Source organism: Bos taurus, chromosome 11 (genome assembly GCF_002263795.3).
Source record: "Bos taurus isolate L1 Dominette 01449 registration number 42190680 breed Hereford chromosome 11, ARS-UCD2.0, whole genome shotgun sequence".
In the NCBI taxonomy this organism is placed as follows: domain Eukaryota; kingdom Metazoa; phylum Chordata; class Mammalia; order Artiodactyla; family Bovidae; genus Bos; species Bos taurus.
Window position 1 is genome coordinate 37,704,879 of NC_037338.1, and position 18,281 is coordinate 37,723,159.

An 18,281-nucleotide genomic window follows, 5' to 3' on the forward strand; every position below is an offset into this window, starting at 1 on the left:
AGCTTTATAGACAGTAACCGACAACCAAGCAAGGGGGAGAGGGGTGGTTTTCTCACTGATTTCTGCTGCTGCTAAGTCGCTTCAGTCGTGTCCGACTCTGTGCGACCCCATGGACTGCAGCCCACCAGGCTTCTCCGTTCATGGGATTCTCCAGGCAAGAACACTGGAGTGGGTTGCCATTTCCTTCTCCAATGCATGAAAGTGGAAAGTGAAAGTGAAGTTGCTCAGTTGTGTCTGACTCTTAGCGACCCCATGGACTGCAGCCTACCAGGCTCCTCCATCCATGGGATTTTCCAGGCAACAGTACTGGAGTGGGGTGCCATTGCCTTCTCCCATTGATTTCTAAGTCACCAAATTTTTTAGCAGCTCAGATTTTCAAGTTTTGCCTGTTTCAAATATTTAACCAGATTCACAAGGAGAATGAGAACAGTGAAATAATTAACAAAAATTCCTTAAATTTCCCTTATATAGAATTTAACTATAAATGTAAAACTCATTTTTAAAAGAAACAACTGAAGCAAAAAGAATCACTCAGAAATTAAGAGACACCCTTATCTTTACCACAAGATTTAAATATGGTAATGTGTTGCCTTTATTTGCTTTATATCTTAAACTTTTTTCCCTCCCAAATTTTTATGCTCCTTCATAATTCTGTGTAGTTTATGCATAGATTTTTTTTTTTAAGATAGTAAAATCGCTGGGCACATAAAGATTTGTCTTTTGAGGGGAGGACCTTGGAATTTCTTCTTTGTTTTTCTCAGTCTTCTAGCCACATGTTACCAGGTTGGTAGCAAAGTGCTGTTTCCTTGTATTCAATGCCATCACTCACCTCTCAGTTCCTGTGCGTTTACAGTGGCCACTTGGGCAGTCAAGTCAGCAAACCGTTTGCTGCAATAAATGATAAAGCTTTTCTTGTCCTTTCTTCCACTTGGACCATATGTTGACTTAGGGCTTTAAGGGATAAAACCATCACCCTTGCCATCCAAGTACCCAGTAGGTTGGCACTTTGATAGATAAAGATAATTAAAAGGGATTTCCCAAGCATTTTCCTAGTGTAGTCTTCCCTTTCTGATGAGTAAGTGGTGCCGTTTTGGTCAGTAAAGCACTGTCTCTAGCACGCCACCACCCCGCTCAGAGGAAGACAGTGAGAAGCCGTGGGTCCTGGGCCGTGGGAGGAGGAAACTTTCTGGACCCTGGAAACCTCTGCACTTGGACTGCACTCTGGCTGCACCCAGGATGCGGGAGGATTGAGGGGAGCCTGTGTGTTAGATCTGGATTAGATAACAGGCACTAGCTCTCCTAATCTTTGGACAGAATGTGTCTAGGTGACAAAGCATCTCCCACTTCCCAGGGACAATTCTGTAAGTGAGAACTGGGCGCTGTTAGTGCTCACTTGCACAGGGCGTTTGCCAAGACTCCTCACTGAGCTTTGGGTCTACCCTCAGAGCTTACCTGTGCCCCTGCCCACCCTGCCCCGTCTCCCCTAGGGAGCCAGAGTTTCTACCTGGAGCACACGGACGACATCCTCTGCCTGACGGTGAACCAGCACCCCAAGTACAGGAACGTGGTGGCCACCAGCCAGATAGGTAGGAAGGGTCTGCCGGCGCCGAGTCGCTCTCCTCTGAGCAGAGACGTTGATTTATTGATTTATCGGCAGCTACTGGGGCAGCAGTGGGGGCGGGGAAGGGGTCACTGATATCCACCCTTTCTTGATGTTGATGTTGAGTTTTTGAGCCCTGATTGAGTCTGTGTTGTCTGAGTTGACACATCCAGTGCTGCTGACTCCAAGGGACCATTAAGTCAGACCAGAGACTCAAGATCCAAATAAACGACCCCCAGCCCTGGGGGCTGCGAGAATAGTTTTTCAGAGCCCAGGTTCAAATGACGGGCCCTGGAGGTTGTGCTTGGCGAGGGTGGATTCCGATGTGTGTGCCTGACTCTCCTTACCCTGGGAAACTGCCAGTGACAAATGTGAATTGATTCATATTTGTGACGAGTGGTTGTTGCTGCTGTTGTTTTTAACTTTGTCATTTCAAAGGCAGTTTTTACAAAACAGCTTGCTGCTTGTTCTCATTGAACCCATGCCCATTTTTTTAATTTAATTTGGAACTTTTGATGCTGGTGTTAAGTGCTTCACTCTTAGAAACATGACTTATTTCAGCTATTGTTTTCCCTTGACGCTTCCTCATTGCCATTGCTCACCCCATGCAGGTGATATTGCGGAGACCCCAGGTAAGGCAGTTCCCTCCGTGAGTAGTTTGAATCTGCACAGCAAAATCATGTCAATCTATCATGTTTGCTGATTGTATCTGGCTGAGTCACAGATACAATCATTGACCTCACCGATTTCCTTTGTATCAAGTCCACCTCGAGTGTGTGTGTTGGATGTAAACACCCTTAGGTCTCTGCCTCTGAACGCACAGCAGGCAAGTGTTTCCCCTTATCTCTCACCTCCGACCAGGCCAGGCCCTGGGTCTCTTAGCCTCTTAGTCTCTGTGACGCCCCTGAGCACTTGTCATAGAAGCTTTTAGGTGGGCGTCGGTGCTGCCCGAGCTCTGCCAACCTCCAACCTCAGCTCTTCGTCCTGCTTCCACACTCAGGGACGACACCTTGCATCCACGTGTGGGACGCCATGACCAAGCACACCGTGTCCATGCTGCGGTGCTTCCACTCGAAGGGCGTGAACTACGTCAACTTCAGCGCCACCGGGAAGCTGCTGGTGTCAGTGGGCGTGGACCCCGAGCACACCATCACCGTCTGGCGCTGGCAGGAGGGTAAGGGCAGCGGGCTTTCTGTGCCCCTGTGGGGCTTGCTCGTGGCGTGGGCTGGGCTCCAGCCTAGGTCTGCCTCACTCCACAGCCCGCCGTCAGCACTGCCCCACACCAGCCTGTGGAGTCCTGGAGAAGCTGCTGGTCAGCTGCTGCTGTGTCCTGAACCCTGTGGCCCCCAGAGTCCTGGGCTGGGCAGTGAAGGGTCTTTGGGAAAGTGGCCCAGGGCTGACTGCCTTCCTCCTCAGGAAACAGGCAGCACCCTCCACTGTTTCTGTCCTAATCACCTTCCTATACAAGCTTCCCAGTCTGTCTGGTGACCCTTGGATCCTGCTGCGGCTTTGGCACCCTCGTTGTCTTATTACAGGAAATGGGACTGGGTTTTACCACCATCGTCTCAGAAACACTTTTTTTTAAACATTTTTGAAATGGGGATTCACCTTATAATTGAGGTTTACATTTAATGGAACAAGATTTCTTTCTTGTCCTCCCCCAATACACGTGCACACACAGGCTGCTACTAAATTTACAGTCTTCTTTGAATCAAAATTAGGCAACCTTTTGGGTATATTCTCTCAGTTGGCAAAAGCAGATCCAATTAGTTAAGACATTAATGAGGTCCATCTCCAGCCCAGCCGCCTGTATCTGGGGCATGCTCAGCCAGGCACGCACAGAGGTGGCACTTCTCCAGCCAGGACTTCAAGAGTCCTGTGATCTCAGCATCTTCCCATGGCAGAGCCATGAGAGGGGATAGTAAATGAGCCCAGCAGGAGGGAAGTTCCACTCCCCTCCATCTGAAGAAAAGAGGCTGGGGACCTGCAGATATTTATGATGAGACTTGTCATGTTCCCTCCATTTCTCATGTTCTTGTTCATCAGTGTCTTGGGTCCAAATGGCCCCATAGTCTGTATCCTTGGGATGCAGGTCATTGCCTGTGATGACACATGGTCAGCTGATTAAGTAGACTCAGCCCCACAGAGGAGAAACACAGCGTCTTCACTGATAGACTTATAGTGTCTTAGAGCTGGAAAGACTTAGAGAAGCCTTCCTGCCCGGTCAGGATCCACCCCATGGACAGATCCCTCCAACGCATTCCTCACAGGCTTCTTTCCATTTTCTGCTCAAATGCTGTCACATATACAGCCAGCATTACCTCCTCAGACAGCCCACCCACTGTTGAAAGCCCTTTCTCAGGCGAGGGTGTAACTTGCTTCATAAAGCCTTTCTGCTATGGCACTAACTGTGTTCTCTGCAGTAGCCAAGAACACATCTGATCCTCATTCATTAGAAGAAGGTCACATCAACCCTGTACACAGTATCATCCTTTTCGGCTCAGGCTCACTCTCCCAACGTCCTGTCTGTTCTTCTGGGCAGTACCTGCTCTGGCCCTGCCACGGTGTAGTTCTTAGCCTTCCTCATGGTCTCCTAGGGCCCTTTCTGCCCTCCAAGAGCCAGGACTTTTAAACAAGTTCCCAAGATAAAGAGAAGACTTCTCTCTGGTAGTTTTCTCCCATTGTCTTTGTTGGAAGCAGTACAAGATCTGTATAGAAGGGTTCTGAGCCAGTGATAGGATCTAACAGCTGACACCAACCACCAAGGCTTCTGAGCTAAGCATAGCCCAGCCTCACCCGACTCTCTCACCCTCGCAGGTGCCAAGGTTGCCAGCCGAGGGGGCCACCTGGAGCGCATATTCGTGGTGGAATTTCGCCCTGACTCAGACACGCAGTTTGTGTCGGTTGGGGTCAAACACATGAAGTTCTGGACCCTGGCAGGCAGCGCCCTGCTTTACAAGAAAGGGGTCATTGGGTCTATGGAGGCCGCCAAGATGCAGACGATGCTGTCCGTGGCCTTCGGTGCTGTGAGTTCCAGCAGAAGCTTCCTGAGAGGGAAGCCTGGACCCCTGGGCACGGGCATGGGGTGGGCGGGTGTATGCTAAAAGCTATGAACAACAGGAAAGCCATTTCCACGGGCTCTCCTTCATTGGACTATTTGCAAGCACTGTTTTGTTTCCTTAGCATAAGTTGACTATATCATTCCCCTCAAAATGTTAATTAGAAAAAAGCAGAACCCCCACCCAGGGCTGGAGGTTCATTATTCCAGAGACACACTGACTTGCAAATCCGTTGCGTTGAGCTCGATAGATGCAGAGGCTGAGGGACATTTCCATCACCAGACTGCATCCCTGCCCCCTGCCATCTCGTGCCACAAGTCCCCTAATGACCCCCTTGCACAGACTGTGGGTGGCTCTCGGGCAACAGGAGCTGCCCAGGGATGTTCTGGAACACAGCCAACTCTTGGTCCTCCCAGTGTGGGTTTACCTGGCCAGGGAGATGAGCCCAGGAGAGTCTGCTGGGAGGCTGGGGTCCCGCCCGGCCCTGCAGTCACTGGGGGCTGCTCCCACAGTGGAAGTGCATTTAAAAGCAGAGCTGTGCTTAATGGGGAATCAACCGTCCCCAGAGCCAACTCATCAGAGTGAATTGCAGAGCTGGGTGATTTCCTTACCATGTGCTCTTTGTAGGATTCTCTTTCCTTCCCCTGATACAGAAGGTTGATCTAAGCTGTGCACGCGCTTCTCTGGCTCCTGTTTCTTGGCACTGGAGCAGGTGGCTGGGAGGGGGCCCTCTTGAGAACCGCGGCCAGTGTCCTGGTGTGGAGGGTGTCCCTCTGTTGACAGAACAACCTCACTTTCACGGGTGCCATCAATGGTGACGTCTATGTATGGAAGGACCACTTCCTCGTCCGGCTGGTGGCCAAGGCTCACACAGGCCCCGTCTTCACCATGTACACGACCCTTCGGGACGGGCTCATCGTGACTGGCGGGAAAGAGCGGCCGTAAGCCGGAGCTCCTCTGGGAACAGCTGGTCTTTTGTGATTGTCTTGGGAGAAACAGACAGAAGCATCTCCATTGGAGAAAATGCAGAGTTTCACTCTCTTGTTTCTTCTGCATCATGGAGATGAGTCTGCCATCTCTCCAAGAGGGCCCTGGGTCAGAACCTTCAGAAGTAAGGCTCAGAGAGGCGGAGTCCTATCGCTTAACAACTGGACGATGCTTTTGAATAGCCCCGTGACTCTGCTGTCCATCAAGTGTTACTGCTGGTAGCTCTTCTGGAGGGGGCAGGAGTGGCGAGATGAGGGGACAGATGTCCAGTGGGGACTGCGACCCTGTGAAGGCCAAGTACTCCTCTTCATTGTCCAATCTAATGAAAGCACAGTTTGATTTTTTTAGATTGGGATTCTCTTTCCTCTTACGATGGTAGCATTTGACAGCAATCTAGGAAATCTGCAAGCTCAAGGGGTTCTGGTGGCTCATCAGCAGGGCCTATGAAAGGGGCCACCCCAAGGGGTTGTCCTGCTGGGCCCTGGGATGTGGGGCCGGGACCTTGAGGAGATGGTTGTGGGGAGGGGGAGTGGAGGGTCCTGAGTGGTCTTCAGACGAGGGCTGACCTGCCAAGTTCTTGATCTTTCTCAGGACCAAAGAAGGAGGTGCTGTGAAACTGTGGGACCAGGAGATGAAGCGCTGCCGGGCCTTCCAGCTGGAGACGGGGCAGCTGGTGGAGTGTGTGCGCTCCGTGTGCCGTGGCAAAGTGAGCCGGCGGGCCCGCCTTTCCCCAGCCACACATTTGCCCTGTACTGGGGGGTGGTCAAGTCCTGAGGACAAGGCTCCCGGGTGTGACTTAGACTGCAGAGGGAGGCAGCTTAGCAGAGTGGGACAGACCGGGATGCAGAGTGTGGCTCACCCAGGAGAAGTGGCTGTGTGACCTTTGCTCTGTTACTTAGCCTTTCTGTGTCCAGCTCGTGGTGGTTGTGAGGATTGCATGATCATCAGTGCCCAGGACCTTTCATTATGCCTGGCACATGGTCACAGTCAGTATATGTCAGCTGCTATTGTTATAGACACAGGGATATTAGGTAGTTTGCCCAGGCCCAGGGGTGCACAGCCAGGATGGGGAAAGCTAAGGACCACCACACTAAGGCATTTGGTCAGATGCTTGGCTAAATATCACACAGCTGTGGAGTTTGGCTTTTGTTTTTTAAATATGGATATCCAGGCTCTTGCCCAGTGTGCCAAATCAGAATCTCAGGGGTAGGGCCTTGGCTTTGATATGTGTGTTCTTTTTTCCTTTCCTTCTTCTTTTTTTTTTTTAATTCCCCAGGAGATTCTAAAGCACTTGAAGTCTCCTGACCTCTGTTTAATACTTTGTATTTATATGTTGGAATTGGTATCAGTCTACAAACTTGCTTTCTAGATGCTTTCCATTAAAAAGGCAAACCTGAGTCTATGTAATTGTAAACTGGGAATTTGGGTTTAAATAGATACATGATAGTCATCCGGAAGGGAAGGGTAATGAGATGGAGGCAGGATGAGGTCTAGAACCTGGAAGTCATCAGGGGATGGATTTTGTTCAGTTTGAGGAAGAGCTGAGGAAGAGTTTGGGCTGTGCTAGGGCAGAAATTGGCTGCCCTGCTCTGCAGTGAGCTCAAAGGCACTGAAACATTCCAGCAGAGACGAGAGGATGGGGGGCTTTGGGGGACTTCTTCCCAAGGGGCTGGAGGGAGAAAAGGCCTGGTTGGGGGGGGTGTCACTTAAGGATGGCGAATTTGTTGTTAAAAACAAGGCACTTCCTGACTCTTGCTGTTTTAGTACCAGTGCCAGTGAATGCACTTTGCCAAGTTGCTCTGATAGTGTTTTTTTATTATTATTATTTTATATTGTGACAAAATCTAGAGAACATAAACTTTACCATTTAGCCGTTTTGCAGCATACAGTTCATTGGTATCAGATACAGTCAGATTGTTATGCAGCCAGCAGCACCATCCCTCCTCGGGACATTTCTCGTCCTGTACACCAGAAGCTCCGCATCTATGAAACAATGACTGCCCTACCCAGCCCCTGGCAACCATCATTCCACCTCCTGTCTCCATGCATTTGACTCATCTAGGAAGTACGTATGAGTGGGATCCTACAGTGTTTTTCTTCTAATAGTGTTTTGATTACAACAGGGAAAAATTTTAGTGGGAACCAAGGATGGAGAAATCATTGAAGTTGGTGAAAAAAACGCTGCTTCCAACATCTTGATTGATGGACACATGGAAGGGGAGATCTGGGGCCTGGCCACACACCCCTCCAAGGACATCTTCATCTCCGCCAGCAATGACGGCACAGCCCGCATCTGGGACCTGGCTGACAAGGTGAGGGGCAGACCCTGCCTGGGCTCGGAGGCCCCAAGTGGGGGGAGGGCAAGTCCGGCCAGGGTCAGGCCAGTCAGAGATGGGGGATGGGGTTGGATAGGAGCTCAGCCACAGCGTAGCAGCTAAGTTAGACTCATAGTAAAGAGAAGTCCCGTTCACACTCACCCATTCTGTATATATCTATTAGCTATATGCTTCTATGAATATTTATAGTACAGGAATAATCTCACTGAAAATGCTTTATTCTCTTGTCACAAAAAAACCCATGAAACGAAAAAACAAAGAGAGAAATCATGTCCTCCCCTAATGGGGAAGAGAAAAAATGATTTAAAATGTCAGATGTTCCCAAGTGGAACATTTCAATCAAAATTCCAAAAAAGTTACTCTTAGAGTTTGGAAAAAAATTTAAAAATACAAAAAATTTCTAAAAACAGATCCATCTGGAGTAAAAATGTAAAATAGCAGAGAATAATCAGGAGTAGGGGAAGAAAAACTGATGTTTACCAAGCCTCAGCTGATAGTAAAAAAGTACTTATGTTCTAATAATTAAAATACTTGGTTTCATTATAAAATGGCTTGTAAATATTTCAGTCATATTTTCAGTGTCAGGATCATGGAACAGACTTGGAGAAGCCTCAGCTCAGTGTGGTTGTCATACTCAGGTTGAAAGTGAAAAGAAAGTAAAAGTGCAGGTCACTCAGTTGTGTCCAACTGTTTGCGACCCCATGGACTTTAAGTCCATGGAATTCTCCAGGCCAAAATACTAGAGTGGGTAGCCTTTCCCTTCTCCAGGGGATTTTCCCAACCCAGGGGTTGAACCGAGGTCTCCCACATTGCAGGCGGATTCTTTACCAGCTGAGCCACAAGGGAAGCCCAAGAATACTGGAGTGGGTAGCCTATCCCTTCTCCAGGGGATCTTCCCAACCCAGGAATCAAACTGGGGTCTCCTGCATTGCAGGTGGATTCTTTACCAACTGAGCTATTAGGGAATCCCCATACTCAAGTTAGTTTGTGATTATTGATTATGTTTGTTAACACCCACTACATACCAGGTGTTTCATAAATACCATCACTAATGCTTACACCAACTTTGCAAGACCAATATTAGTATCACTTCTCTACACATGGGGCTTCCCCGATGGCTCAGCAGGTAAAGAACCTGCCTGCTAATGCAGGAGACAACAGGAGATGCAGGTTCAATCCCTGGGTCAGGAAGATCCCCTGGAGGAGGAAATGGCAACTCACTCCAGTATTCTTGCCTGGAGAATTCCATGGACAGAGGAGCCTGGCAGGCTATAGTCCACGGATCACAAAGAGTCAGACATGACTGAGCACACACACACACACACACACACACACACACACGTATACACATATGGGAAAAGAGAGGAGCAACTTACCCAAACACACCCAGCTAGGGACAGAGCCAGGATCTGGGATTACTGACACATGCTGAAGCTCAAACTCTTTCCCCTGAACAAGAGGTCAGCAAGCTGCAGCCCAAGGATGAAGTCTGCCTGCTGCCTGCTTCTGCAGTAAGCTGCGCTTTAGTGTTTATATCAGTGCCCATGGCTGCTTTCGTGCTTCACTGGCAGAGCCAAAAATATTTACTATTTACTATCAGGCCATTCACAGAGAAAGTTCACCAGCCTCTGCTTAAACCACAGTCTCCCCAGCTGCTCAGTCAAAACACACTGCCCGCCTCAGAGCCTCCCTAGAGGTGACCTGGGTGCAGGATTTCCCCTGGAGACTAGCTGAGGTGGCCAAGAGCTCAGGGTATTACGTTGTGTCCATGTAGAAGCTGCTAAACAAAGTGAGCCTGGGCCACGCGGCCCAGTGTGCAGCCTACAGCCCGGACGGGGAGATGGTGGCCATTGGCATGAAGAATGGAGAGTTTGTTGTCTTGTTGGTGAACAGCCTGAAAGTTTGGGGGAAGAAAAGAGACCGGAAATCTGCTATCCAAGATATCAGGTACATAGCAAGTGGTCTGGGCAGGGAGGAGAAAGGCAGGCATTCATTCTGCCTCCCCATGGTTCCCGTTCCAGGAGGCGGGGATGAAGAACTCACATATGAGAGGGTCCCTTTCAGTGAGCCAGCTCTGGTAGGAGATCCTCTCACACGTCAGTTCTCAGACACATCTTTGCTGATTCCCACGAGTGTGGTAAAAACTTCTTGTGAAGAGCCTTCTACAGAAGGCTGCACACACCCATTTTCTTTCTTCCTGGGGGGGTTCGATCCAGAGAAGTGGTCAAATTCCTTAGACTGTTGGAGAAGCTACCCAACCTGACCTTGAGCTTGGGAAGTCCATCCCAGAGCAGACCTCATGCCTGACTGGCCCCAGGCAGCCCTCCTCACAGACTGTGCTCTTGAATTGCTTTTTCTAGAATCAGCCCAGACAGCAGATTCTTAGCCGTTGGTTCTTCTGAACACACAGTTGACTTCTATGACCTCACTCAGGGCACAAGTTTGAACCGCATCGGCTACTGCAAAGATATCCCCAGCTTCGTCATTCAGATGGATTTTTCTGCAGATGGCAAGTACATCCAGGTGTGCTTCGGCTTTACTGAGAATAGTAAAACCCTTGATATATTATAAAGTATATGTAGTATAACTGGGGTAACCATTGATAATAGTATTACTCACAACAGCTTAGGTGAAACCAGGGCTGACTGTTCGCCAGGCAGTGTGTTCACAGGAACCCCTTAAGGACGTTGCTTTTCCTATTTTATACCTGAACAAACAAAGGCTTAAGAATTTAAGAAAGTCAAATAGAATGAAAAATAGTAGTTATTCTTCAGTAGGAAAGCAGGAAACAAGCCCTAATCATCTTGAGCTTCTCACCACCGCCCCTTCAAAGCTTCCTAATTCCTAGTTCTCAGGGCCGCACCGAAGCCTGTTGCCTCTTATACTTCTTCATCTCAATTCCAAATCCCATGGGTAGTGTGGCCCCTCCACCCTTGGGAGCAGACTCCAGACCATGACCCTGGAGTGAAGGCCCTGGGCAAGGGATCAAGAGGGGTTCCACTGGTGGCACTGAGAATAGAACAATGATGTCTCCAGCACTTTGAACAAATATTATGCATTGGTGAACTGGCCAGGAGTCAGGTGGTCATTTTGAAAGGAGAAGAGAACACATTCATTTGTCAAGTGTGAACTGAATCAGGCGCTGCATTAGACTTCTGGGTGGAGGAAACAGGCCTGATCCCTGCTTTCCAGGAGCTTGCCTTGTTGTGGACAAGAGGAGCATTAAACTCATCACACCAGTGTACCCATAATTATAAATTTTGATTATGTGCTGAGAAGGAAAAGCACAGTGCCCTGTGGGAGCGTTTAACACACACTGAGTTTAGATTGACTTCCCCTCCCAGAGGTGCTGTTCACACTGAGGTCTGCAGGGTGTGCAGGGGTCAGCCACCAAGACAGCGGAACGTGGTTCCAGGCGTTCCGCGTGAAAAACCAAATGTGGGAAAGATCGCAGCTCGTTCCTGAACAGCAGGGAAATCGGGGTGGCTGGGCCAGCACCTCAGGGGGACAAGGGGCTGGAGATGGAGGCAGCAGCCACGTGCTAGAAAACGATCGGTTTCCTCTAGAAGGTTCCCAGAGAAGCCAGGATCAGGTCCTAGATACTTCAGAGATAATCTACGTTGGCTGTTGTCCATGAGAAACCTTGCTTCAGTTCTTTACTGAAGGACCTCGCTTCCCTGAGAACAGGGATCCCCAAGTCTGAGCAAGTACCAGCATCCCCTGGAGGCTTTATTAAAATGTCTGCTGGGCCCCACCCTCTTCAGGGCATCTGATGGGGGGTTGGGGGTGGGGGTCCAAGAGCACACATTTCTAACAAATTTCCAGATGCTGCTTCTGCTGGTGGAGAACCACAGTTGGCGAACCACTGCCTTAGAACTTTGGAAAATAGCAAGAAAATGGATGGCAAATGCCCTGCTTGTGTAGACTCGGCTGCAGGCTGACCACAGGCTTTGCAGGCTGGAGCTGAACTTGGGTTTGGTGGAAAGGTCTGGGGATGTGGAGGCTGGGAAGCAGCACATGGGAAGGGGAGTCCTTTGGGCAGAAAAGAAAGAACATTGATGGGCATGGCTGCCTCCCGTCTGCAGGTGTCCACAGGAGCCTATAAGCGCCAGGTACATGAAGTTCCCCTGGGGAAGCAGGTCACCGAAGCCGTGGTCATTGAGAAGATCACCTGGGCCTCCTGGACAAGGTGACTGCAGGAAAGGTCCCAGGGGAGACTACTCTTGTCCCAGCCTCAGCCTCAAGTTTGTGTGGGGCTGGGATCTGAAGCAGCTCAGAGACAGAGCTCTTTCCCTTGGCGCAGGAGAAGGAAGCTTCTAGCTCCCAGATTGGGCCACAGGCTTTGATCTGACCTAGGCTTTTGAAATGCAAAGTCGCTCTTGATGTGTCCCACCCATCCCCAGCTCCACCCAACAAGTTCAAAGGGAAACCATCTCCCAGGTCTTGGCCAAGCCCCCTCCAGTACAGTGAGGCTTTTTCCAACCCCTGGGACGGGAGGGAGGGCTGGTCACCAGGTAGCAGGGTAAGCAGCAGGGCCCTGCCAAGTCAGAAGAGAGGAGACCACCAGCCTGGGAGCTTAAAGGAGCCCCCACTCTTCAACCAAACCCACACATACTCTGAAGCATTATGGGGAAGAGGGAGAGAACCAAAGATGGAGGGAACTTGTCTTTTGGGGTGAAAGGGGCCCGAGGCAGAGAACAGCAGGAGCTGGGGCAAGTGCACAGAGAAGGGGGTGGGGGGGGGCGGACAGAAGAGCCACGTGACTGCACTGACTCTTCTGCAGGAAGCCTTGTCACACACCTCACACCTCTTCCTGTTGGAACAGCATTCTGGGAGACGAAGTCATTGGCATCTGGCCGCGAAATGCAGACAAGGCTGACGTCAACTGCGCCTGTGTGACCCACGCAGGGCTGAACATCGTCACGGGAGACGACTTTGGGCTGGTGAAGCTCTTTGATTTTCCGTGCACAGAGAAATTTGTGAGTTTCCCTTAGAGTAATTCCCTACACAGCCTCTAGGCTCTTTGACGTTGTGCATTCTCCCAGAGATTGTGGCCACATGGACACGACTATCTACAATCTAGCACAAGAGGAATCTTGTCACAGCCCTGGGGAGACTTGGCCACCCCTAACCTTTTCCTCTCCTTCACAAGGGGAAGTCTTGGAAGCCAGGAGGATGGGGGTGAGGGTACCGAGCAGGGCAAGAGTGAGGCAGGAAGCCAGTGAAGGGCTGGCTCCCAGAGATGTCCAGACCTAACAGGCACCCCGTGGGTGAAGGGAAGCCTGGGGAGGCGGAGCGGAGTCCTGGGAGTGGTCCAGGGTGGCTGAAGGACAGGCTCTCGTAGTCACCTCCATTCCCTTTTGCTCACAGGCCAAACATAAGCGTTACTTCGGTCACTCAGCTCATGTGACAAACATCCGTTTCTCTCATGACGACAAGTATGTAGTCAGCACTGGAGGAGACGACTGCAGGTACCAACCTGATTCATCTGGCTCTGCCCCGAAGCCTGGCCTTCACCCCTACCATCCCCACCTCAATTGTCAGCTCCTCCCAGGGGCACAGGAGGGGCTGGTATGGGCAGTGACCAAGAGATGCAGTGAGGACTTCCCAGTGTAAGGTATTTAGTCTCTGGTGACCCCAAACCCTAACTGTGATGGGCCTCTGTCCCCACTAGGTTGGCCTCGGATTCGAGAGAAGCCAAGGGCAGGTCAGAGCTACGCTGAGCATTGCTGGTTGTAGGGGCAGGTGCTGAGAGACCCAACCTCCACGTGGCGATTTCAGTAGGAGCTGCGGGCTGTTGCATATAATCAGGAGCTTAGAGGGACCTTGATCCATGGGCCTTGTAACTCAGAACTTCCAGTTCATCACTAGAGTTCTTACATGGATGATTAATCCACAACTCTGTGAGAGGTTTATAAATAGTAACATTGGGCCTCAGTCACGCAGAACACATTACCCGGTTTTACACATGAGATCAGACAAGGAGTGAAGCCGTTAGGACCAGTGCTGGTTAGTAGCTGCAGAACCTCCACCAGCGTGTGGACTCCTAAACCGGGTGGGCCCCTAACCTTCACCACTGCTCAGGGAGAAACAGGCCTCATGCTCTGGGAGGCATGACTGGTCTTCCAAGGTTTTGGAAGGACCCCCTAGCAGCCTACTCCAGAGATGCTATCCAAGGAGCTCTCTCGTGTCCCTCCACCAAGGGCCTTTCTTATTTAGAGTGTGGGGGACCAGCACGAGGTCATCCGAAGTCATTCAGCTTCTCCACATCTCATGTGGATGAAGAGCTTTACAGAAACATGAATACAGGTTTCTGTTCAATTGAGGACTGGGCTCACAGGGGCATCAAGAAGAAACACGTGCATTTTTAGTAGTCTGAGTAAGGTTGTGGAAAAGGTACCTGTAGAGCATTTTAACCCACTTTCTACCCAAAAGCATTTTGTAGAAAATGGCCCCAAAGGATGCTTTCTGCTGGCCCCCCGGAAACATCCATCTCCAGGCCACTGTGTCAACTGCCGCAGGCACTTAGAGCTGCTGAGAGAGGGCCGACAGCAGCTCCGGGGGTGGGGAGGGGCAGGAGGACCCCCATCCAGAGCAGCACCAACCAGACCGTGAACAAGCAGCCACAGGACACAGAAGCTAACCTGGAGATCTGAGGGGGCTGTCGGTCACTATAAAGGGCTTGGATGTCACCTTCCCAACACAGGGCCCCCTCAGCCTGGCAGCCATGGGCTCCTGTCACCCCGGCCCTGTGCTGAACACTAGAAAGAGCTCTCCTGCTTGAGTGGAGCTGATAAAACCTCTTCAGTGGTAACAAGAGAGAAGTGTGAAGTCAAGCTGCCAGCAGTCCTCCCGTTCAGAAGGGACATGCTGAAAGAGCCAGACCAAACAGATAACATAGACCTTAAAAAAAAAATAACCAATAGACCTTTCATTGGTGGCAAGATCCCTGGTTTGTCTTCTAAAATTGAAATCAAAATGTTCAGCCTGAGCTTGACTCTGGAGCTCTTGGCAAGAGTGACTTTTGTGATGTCCAGCCCCGCAACATGTTTGGTCTGTCTTTTCAGTGTATTTGTGTGGCGATGCCTGTAAATGCCGGAATCCGCTTTCCTGCTGCCACCACGGCTGGCAACCACAGAGGCCATGACAAGGTACCTCCTGGCTGCCAGCTGCTGGGAAAGGTCTACGCCGCCAACAAGCTACATGAGCTCCAAGTGCTGGTGAAATGTGACTGCTCCCATCACCTGGAGCTTCCAAAACCAGGATGTCAAGAGGGAAGGTCAGTGCTGACGTGTTAAGACTGCTTGCCTCTCTTCCTGAGACTTAAAAACTACACGTACTCACTACACTGACAAAGAAATCCTATCTGATAATGTAGCCCACTGACAAAATTTAAAGCCTCAGTTACCCTAACCAATATGTAGCTTTTAATTTGCATCAAAACTTTTACAAAAGATGTTTTGCTATTATGTTTCTATATACTTTAAAAATGTTCATTTTTACAAATAAGGAAGTTGAACAGGACAGCTTAAGTTAGATTCACTGAAATACTAGAAATACTGATAGCCTTTGTTCTCCACATTTAGCTTTCAAAACCAAATGAGCCATGTATAAACAAGTTGAGAAACTTAATTTTTTTAATGTTTCGTTTGCAGAGTTTTATATCCATAAAGTGCCTTTGAAAGCTTCCAGTTGTGTGGGCTGCTATCTCACCTCCCACAAATTATCTCATATGGTGCTAAAACTTAAAAACTGAGGAGGGCTACAGGATCCTAGCAGATTCCTGGTCACCCATGTCATGTGTTTAGGTCAAGGCTTCCCAAAGGAAAGATATTAGTTATGTGCTTGGGAAACAGTGGCTATTTGAAGTTGAGCAGCAAAGAAACTTAAGTTCAGGTGTTGGAAGATGGGTGGGTAGAGTGGGTTTCATTATACTGCGTGCCAAACCCACAACATCCTAAACATTTCAAATAAAACAAAACTCTACTACAAAATAGAAGAAGAAGGGAAAAAAAAAAAAGCTCAAGTAGGTCCAGGAAGATGAGCTGATTTATCCTACTGAACCTAAAATGGTAACAGAGGAGGTGCCTGGAGGCTGCGCTGGGAGGGCCGCTCCCAGAGTGGGGTGGACTTGATTCCAGTGGTGTGCTTCAGGTGAATGACACAGGTCAAGTCTGGATTCAAAAAATCTCTGCAGAACAAATTCCTAAGCCCAAAGCAGTATTTGGTAATTCAAGATTATAAAGCAAAATAATCTAGCTCAGAGTTGGCTGGATGACAGAATGTGACTCGGCCAAGAAAATCAGAGGCACCCTGGACCACCTCCCATCATACTTGACACTTGCTGACCACTAACAAGAGGGATGATGATGGCACGTGCTGGAAGGCAGGTTGGTGACAGGCTGGGACTCTGAGCACATACATTATACCAATTAGATGTTCTAGTCAGTGAACTAAAATTCTGGGTCTTGAGTTACTGGCTATTTTCAGTTGTCAGTTCAGAGGAACGGTGAAACGAAGCATTTTCAATTAAATAGATTAACATTTACCACAGAAGTGCTTCAACATTCTAAATGGATTAGATCACTCATTAAGCTATTTTTATATGCCAGTTTATTAATGCCTTACATTAACCCACTAATAGGTTGTTGGGCCCACAGTTCGAGTCCCTATGCAGCCCTAATTCTGTTTTCTGTCTCCATGTGACTGGTGATGCTGAGAACCATGTCTGCCTATATTGTACACTGACCTTTCACACTGATTGAACCTTGCATTGAAATAACTATGTGAAGAACAAATTTATCAGTGATGATCTATGTACACACTATATTAAAGAGCAATAGTGTCTGTGTGTCAATAAAAGTTCTTAAATCGGATTTGTAAACACATGGTATGATTTTATGTATGTTCATAAATCCTGCACTGTATTCCATATGTTAACATATTGGTGCATGAATTTATTTTCAATTAAAGCATAAAAAATACATAATTTAAAAACATTTTGGTATGTGTCAAATAGATTTAATTATGAAGCATGGCTACCCTGAGCCTAAAGCCTTTCTGGAAGTGCAAGCCAGTGCACACCCTGGTGCGGGCGAAGTCCACCCTGTGTGTCTAATTCTTTCATTCTACAGCAGGTTCAGGAAACCAAAATACGAAACGTCTTTTAAGTCTATAAGCTTTATTGATACTTTGCTTTTACAGTTCACAATGCATTCCACAGATTTAGTTCAATACAGCTTAAACCACAATTGTATAAATCGTCATTTATATTTTCTTACATAACAATGTTTGATATTTGCAAACATTTTTGGAAGCATTAGATTCAGTCCAGAGTTTGTGATAAAATTAACTACAGTAAGTCTGTGCAGTGAAGTTTATGTTGAGGAGTTCTGTTTGCATGGCGTCGGTTCGTGTTGAAAACAGATGGTAGTGCGCCTAGAAGTACGTTTCTCCCTAGCTTATGTGCTTTGGGACTACACACATAAAACCCATGACAGAAGTATCAAGCACTGTGGGGCAGCTGGGAAGGTAAAGGGCTAAGCTTCGTGAAACACTATATATAGATATATATATAATCTATATTTACTTATATTGGCAATTAATACAACAGTAAATTTCACAATACACCTAGAACATACCAGGAAAGGCAAGCTTTTTCACTCCTGCCTTGGTGGCATGATCTCGTCTAAACATTTCATTTCAGAAAATCTGCATCAACCTACACAGACCGTACACAGTGCACAAACTGTGAAAAGGGTTATTTCTGTCAGCTCCACTTTCTTTGCAATTCCCCAAATACAGCAAGACTACCTGCGACAAAGTGTAATATACAGCTTTCTCAGATCTTTGTTTATTCACCAGTGCCTCATACAGGAAAAACAAATATGATTACGATTTAAATCCATACATAGCAGCTTACAATACTTAAGATGATGAACACAGGGCAGTCAAGACAGGTCATTTTTCCTCAGACACTGCGCTGCTAAAAATAAAGATCTGTGAAACTGCACTGCAATGTCAAGGCTTTGTTCTTCCCTGACCCTCCCCAATGGAATCAAATGAATATCCCCTTTAAAGATAAACTCCTCTATTGTTAACTCTTTCAGGCTTTCTCATTCAGCTTTACGCTTCAATCCAGGGATTTTTGCTTGGATTCTACAAATGAGAAGGAGGGGGAAAATGTCAGTGTAAATACTGTGAATTTACAATATTTTGTTTTCTGCTTAAAATGTCTATCCTTCAAGACTTACATGTACATTGCTCAGCTTATACAAGAAATAAAATCCTAAGGCTGTC

At 48.4% G+C, this 18,281-nt stretch overlaps 2 protein-coding genes across 9 annotated transcripts in view; one reads left to right on the plus strand and one right to left on the minus strand.

Annotated features, from left to right (window-relative positions):
* EML6 (EMAP like 6) overlaps window positions 1-17,885 on the plus strand; it is a 287,468-nt gene extending 269,583 nt beyond the window's left edge. Inside the window, exons 31-42 of one of the 5 annotated variants that reach the window (XM_010809938.4) lie at window positions 1,488-1,586; window positions 2,601-2,774; window positions 4,418-4,626; window positions 5,443-5,600; window positions 6,238-6,352; window positions 7,770-7,958; window positions 9,757-9,929; window positions 10,343-10,505; window positions 12,068-12,171; window positions 12,808-12,961; window positions 13,353-13,453; window positions 15,050-17,885. In XM_010809938.4, the coding sequence (XP_010808240.1) occupies window positions 1,488-1,586; window positions 2,601-2,774; window positions 4,418-4,626; window positions 5,443-5,600; window positions 6,238-6,352; window positions 7,770-7,958; window positions 9,757-9,929; window positions 10,343-10,505; window positions 12,068-12,171; window positions 12,808-12,961; window positions 13,353-13,453; window positions 15,050-15,074 (1,664 nt within the window). In that variant the 3' untranslated portion in view covers window positions 15,075-17,885. Of the gene's footprint in view, window positions 1-1,487; window positions 1,587-2,600; window positions 2,775-4,417; window positions 4,627-5,442; window positions 5,601-6,237; window positions 6,353-7,769; window positions 7,959-9,756; window positions 9,930-10,342; window positions 10,506-11,807; window positions 12,172-12,807; window positions 12,962-13,352; window positions 13,454-15,049 lie in introns of those variants that run through there. The other 4 variants (NM_001192457.1, XR_001501286.3, XM_059891240.1 and 1 more) reach the window with 4 other exon arrangements.
* Window positions 17,145-18,281, minus strand: part of RTN4 (reticulon 4) — a 74,508-nt gene continuing 73,371 nt past the window's right edge. For all 4 annotated transcript variants that reach the window (XM_005212571.5, NM_001113221.2, NM_001075138.2 and 1 more), the window contains one exon: window positions 17,145-18,140. In XM_005212571.5, the coding sequence (XP_005212628.1) occupies window positions 18,098-18,140 (43 nt within the window). In that variant the 3' untranslated portion in view covers window positions 17,145-18,097. The remainder of the gene's footprint in view (window positions 18,141-18,281) is intronic.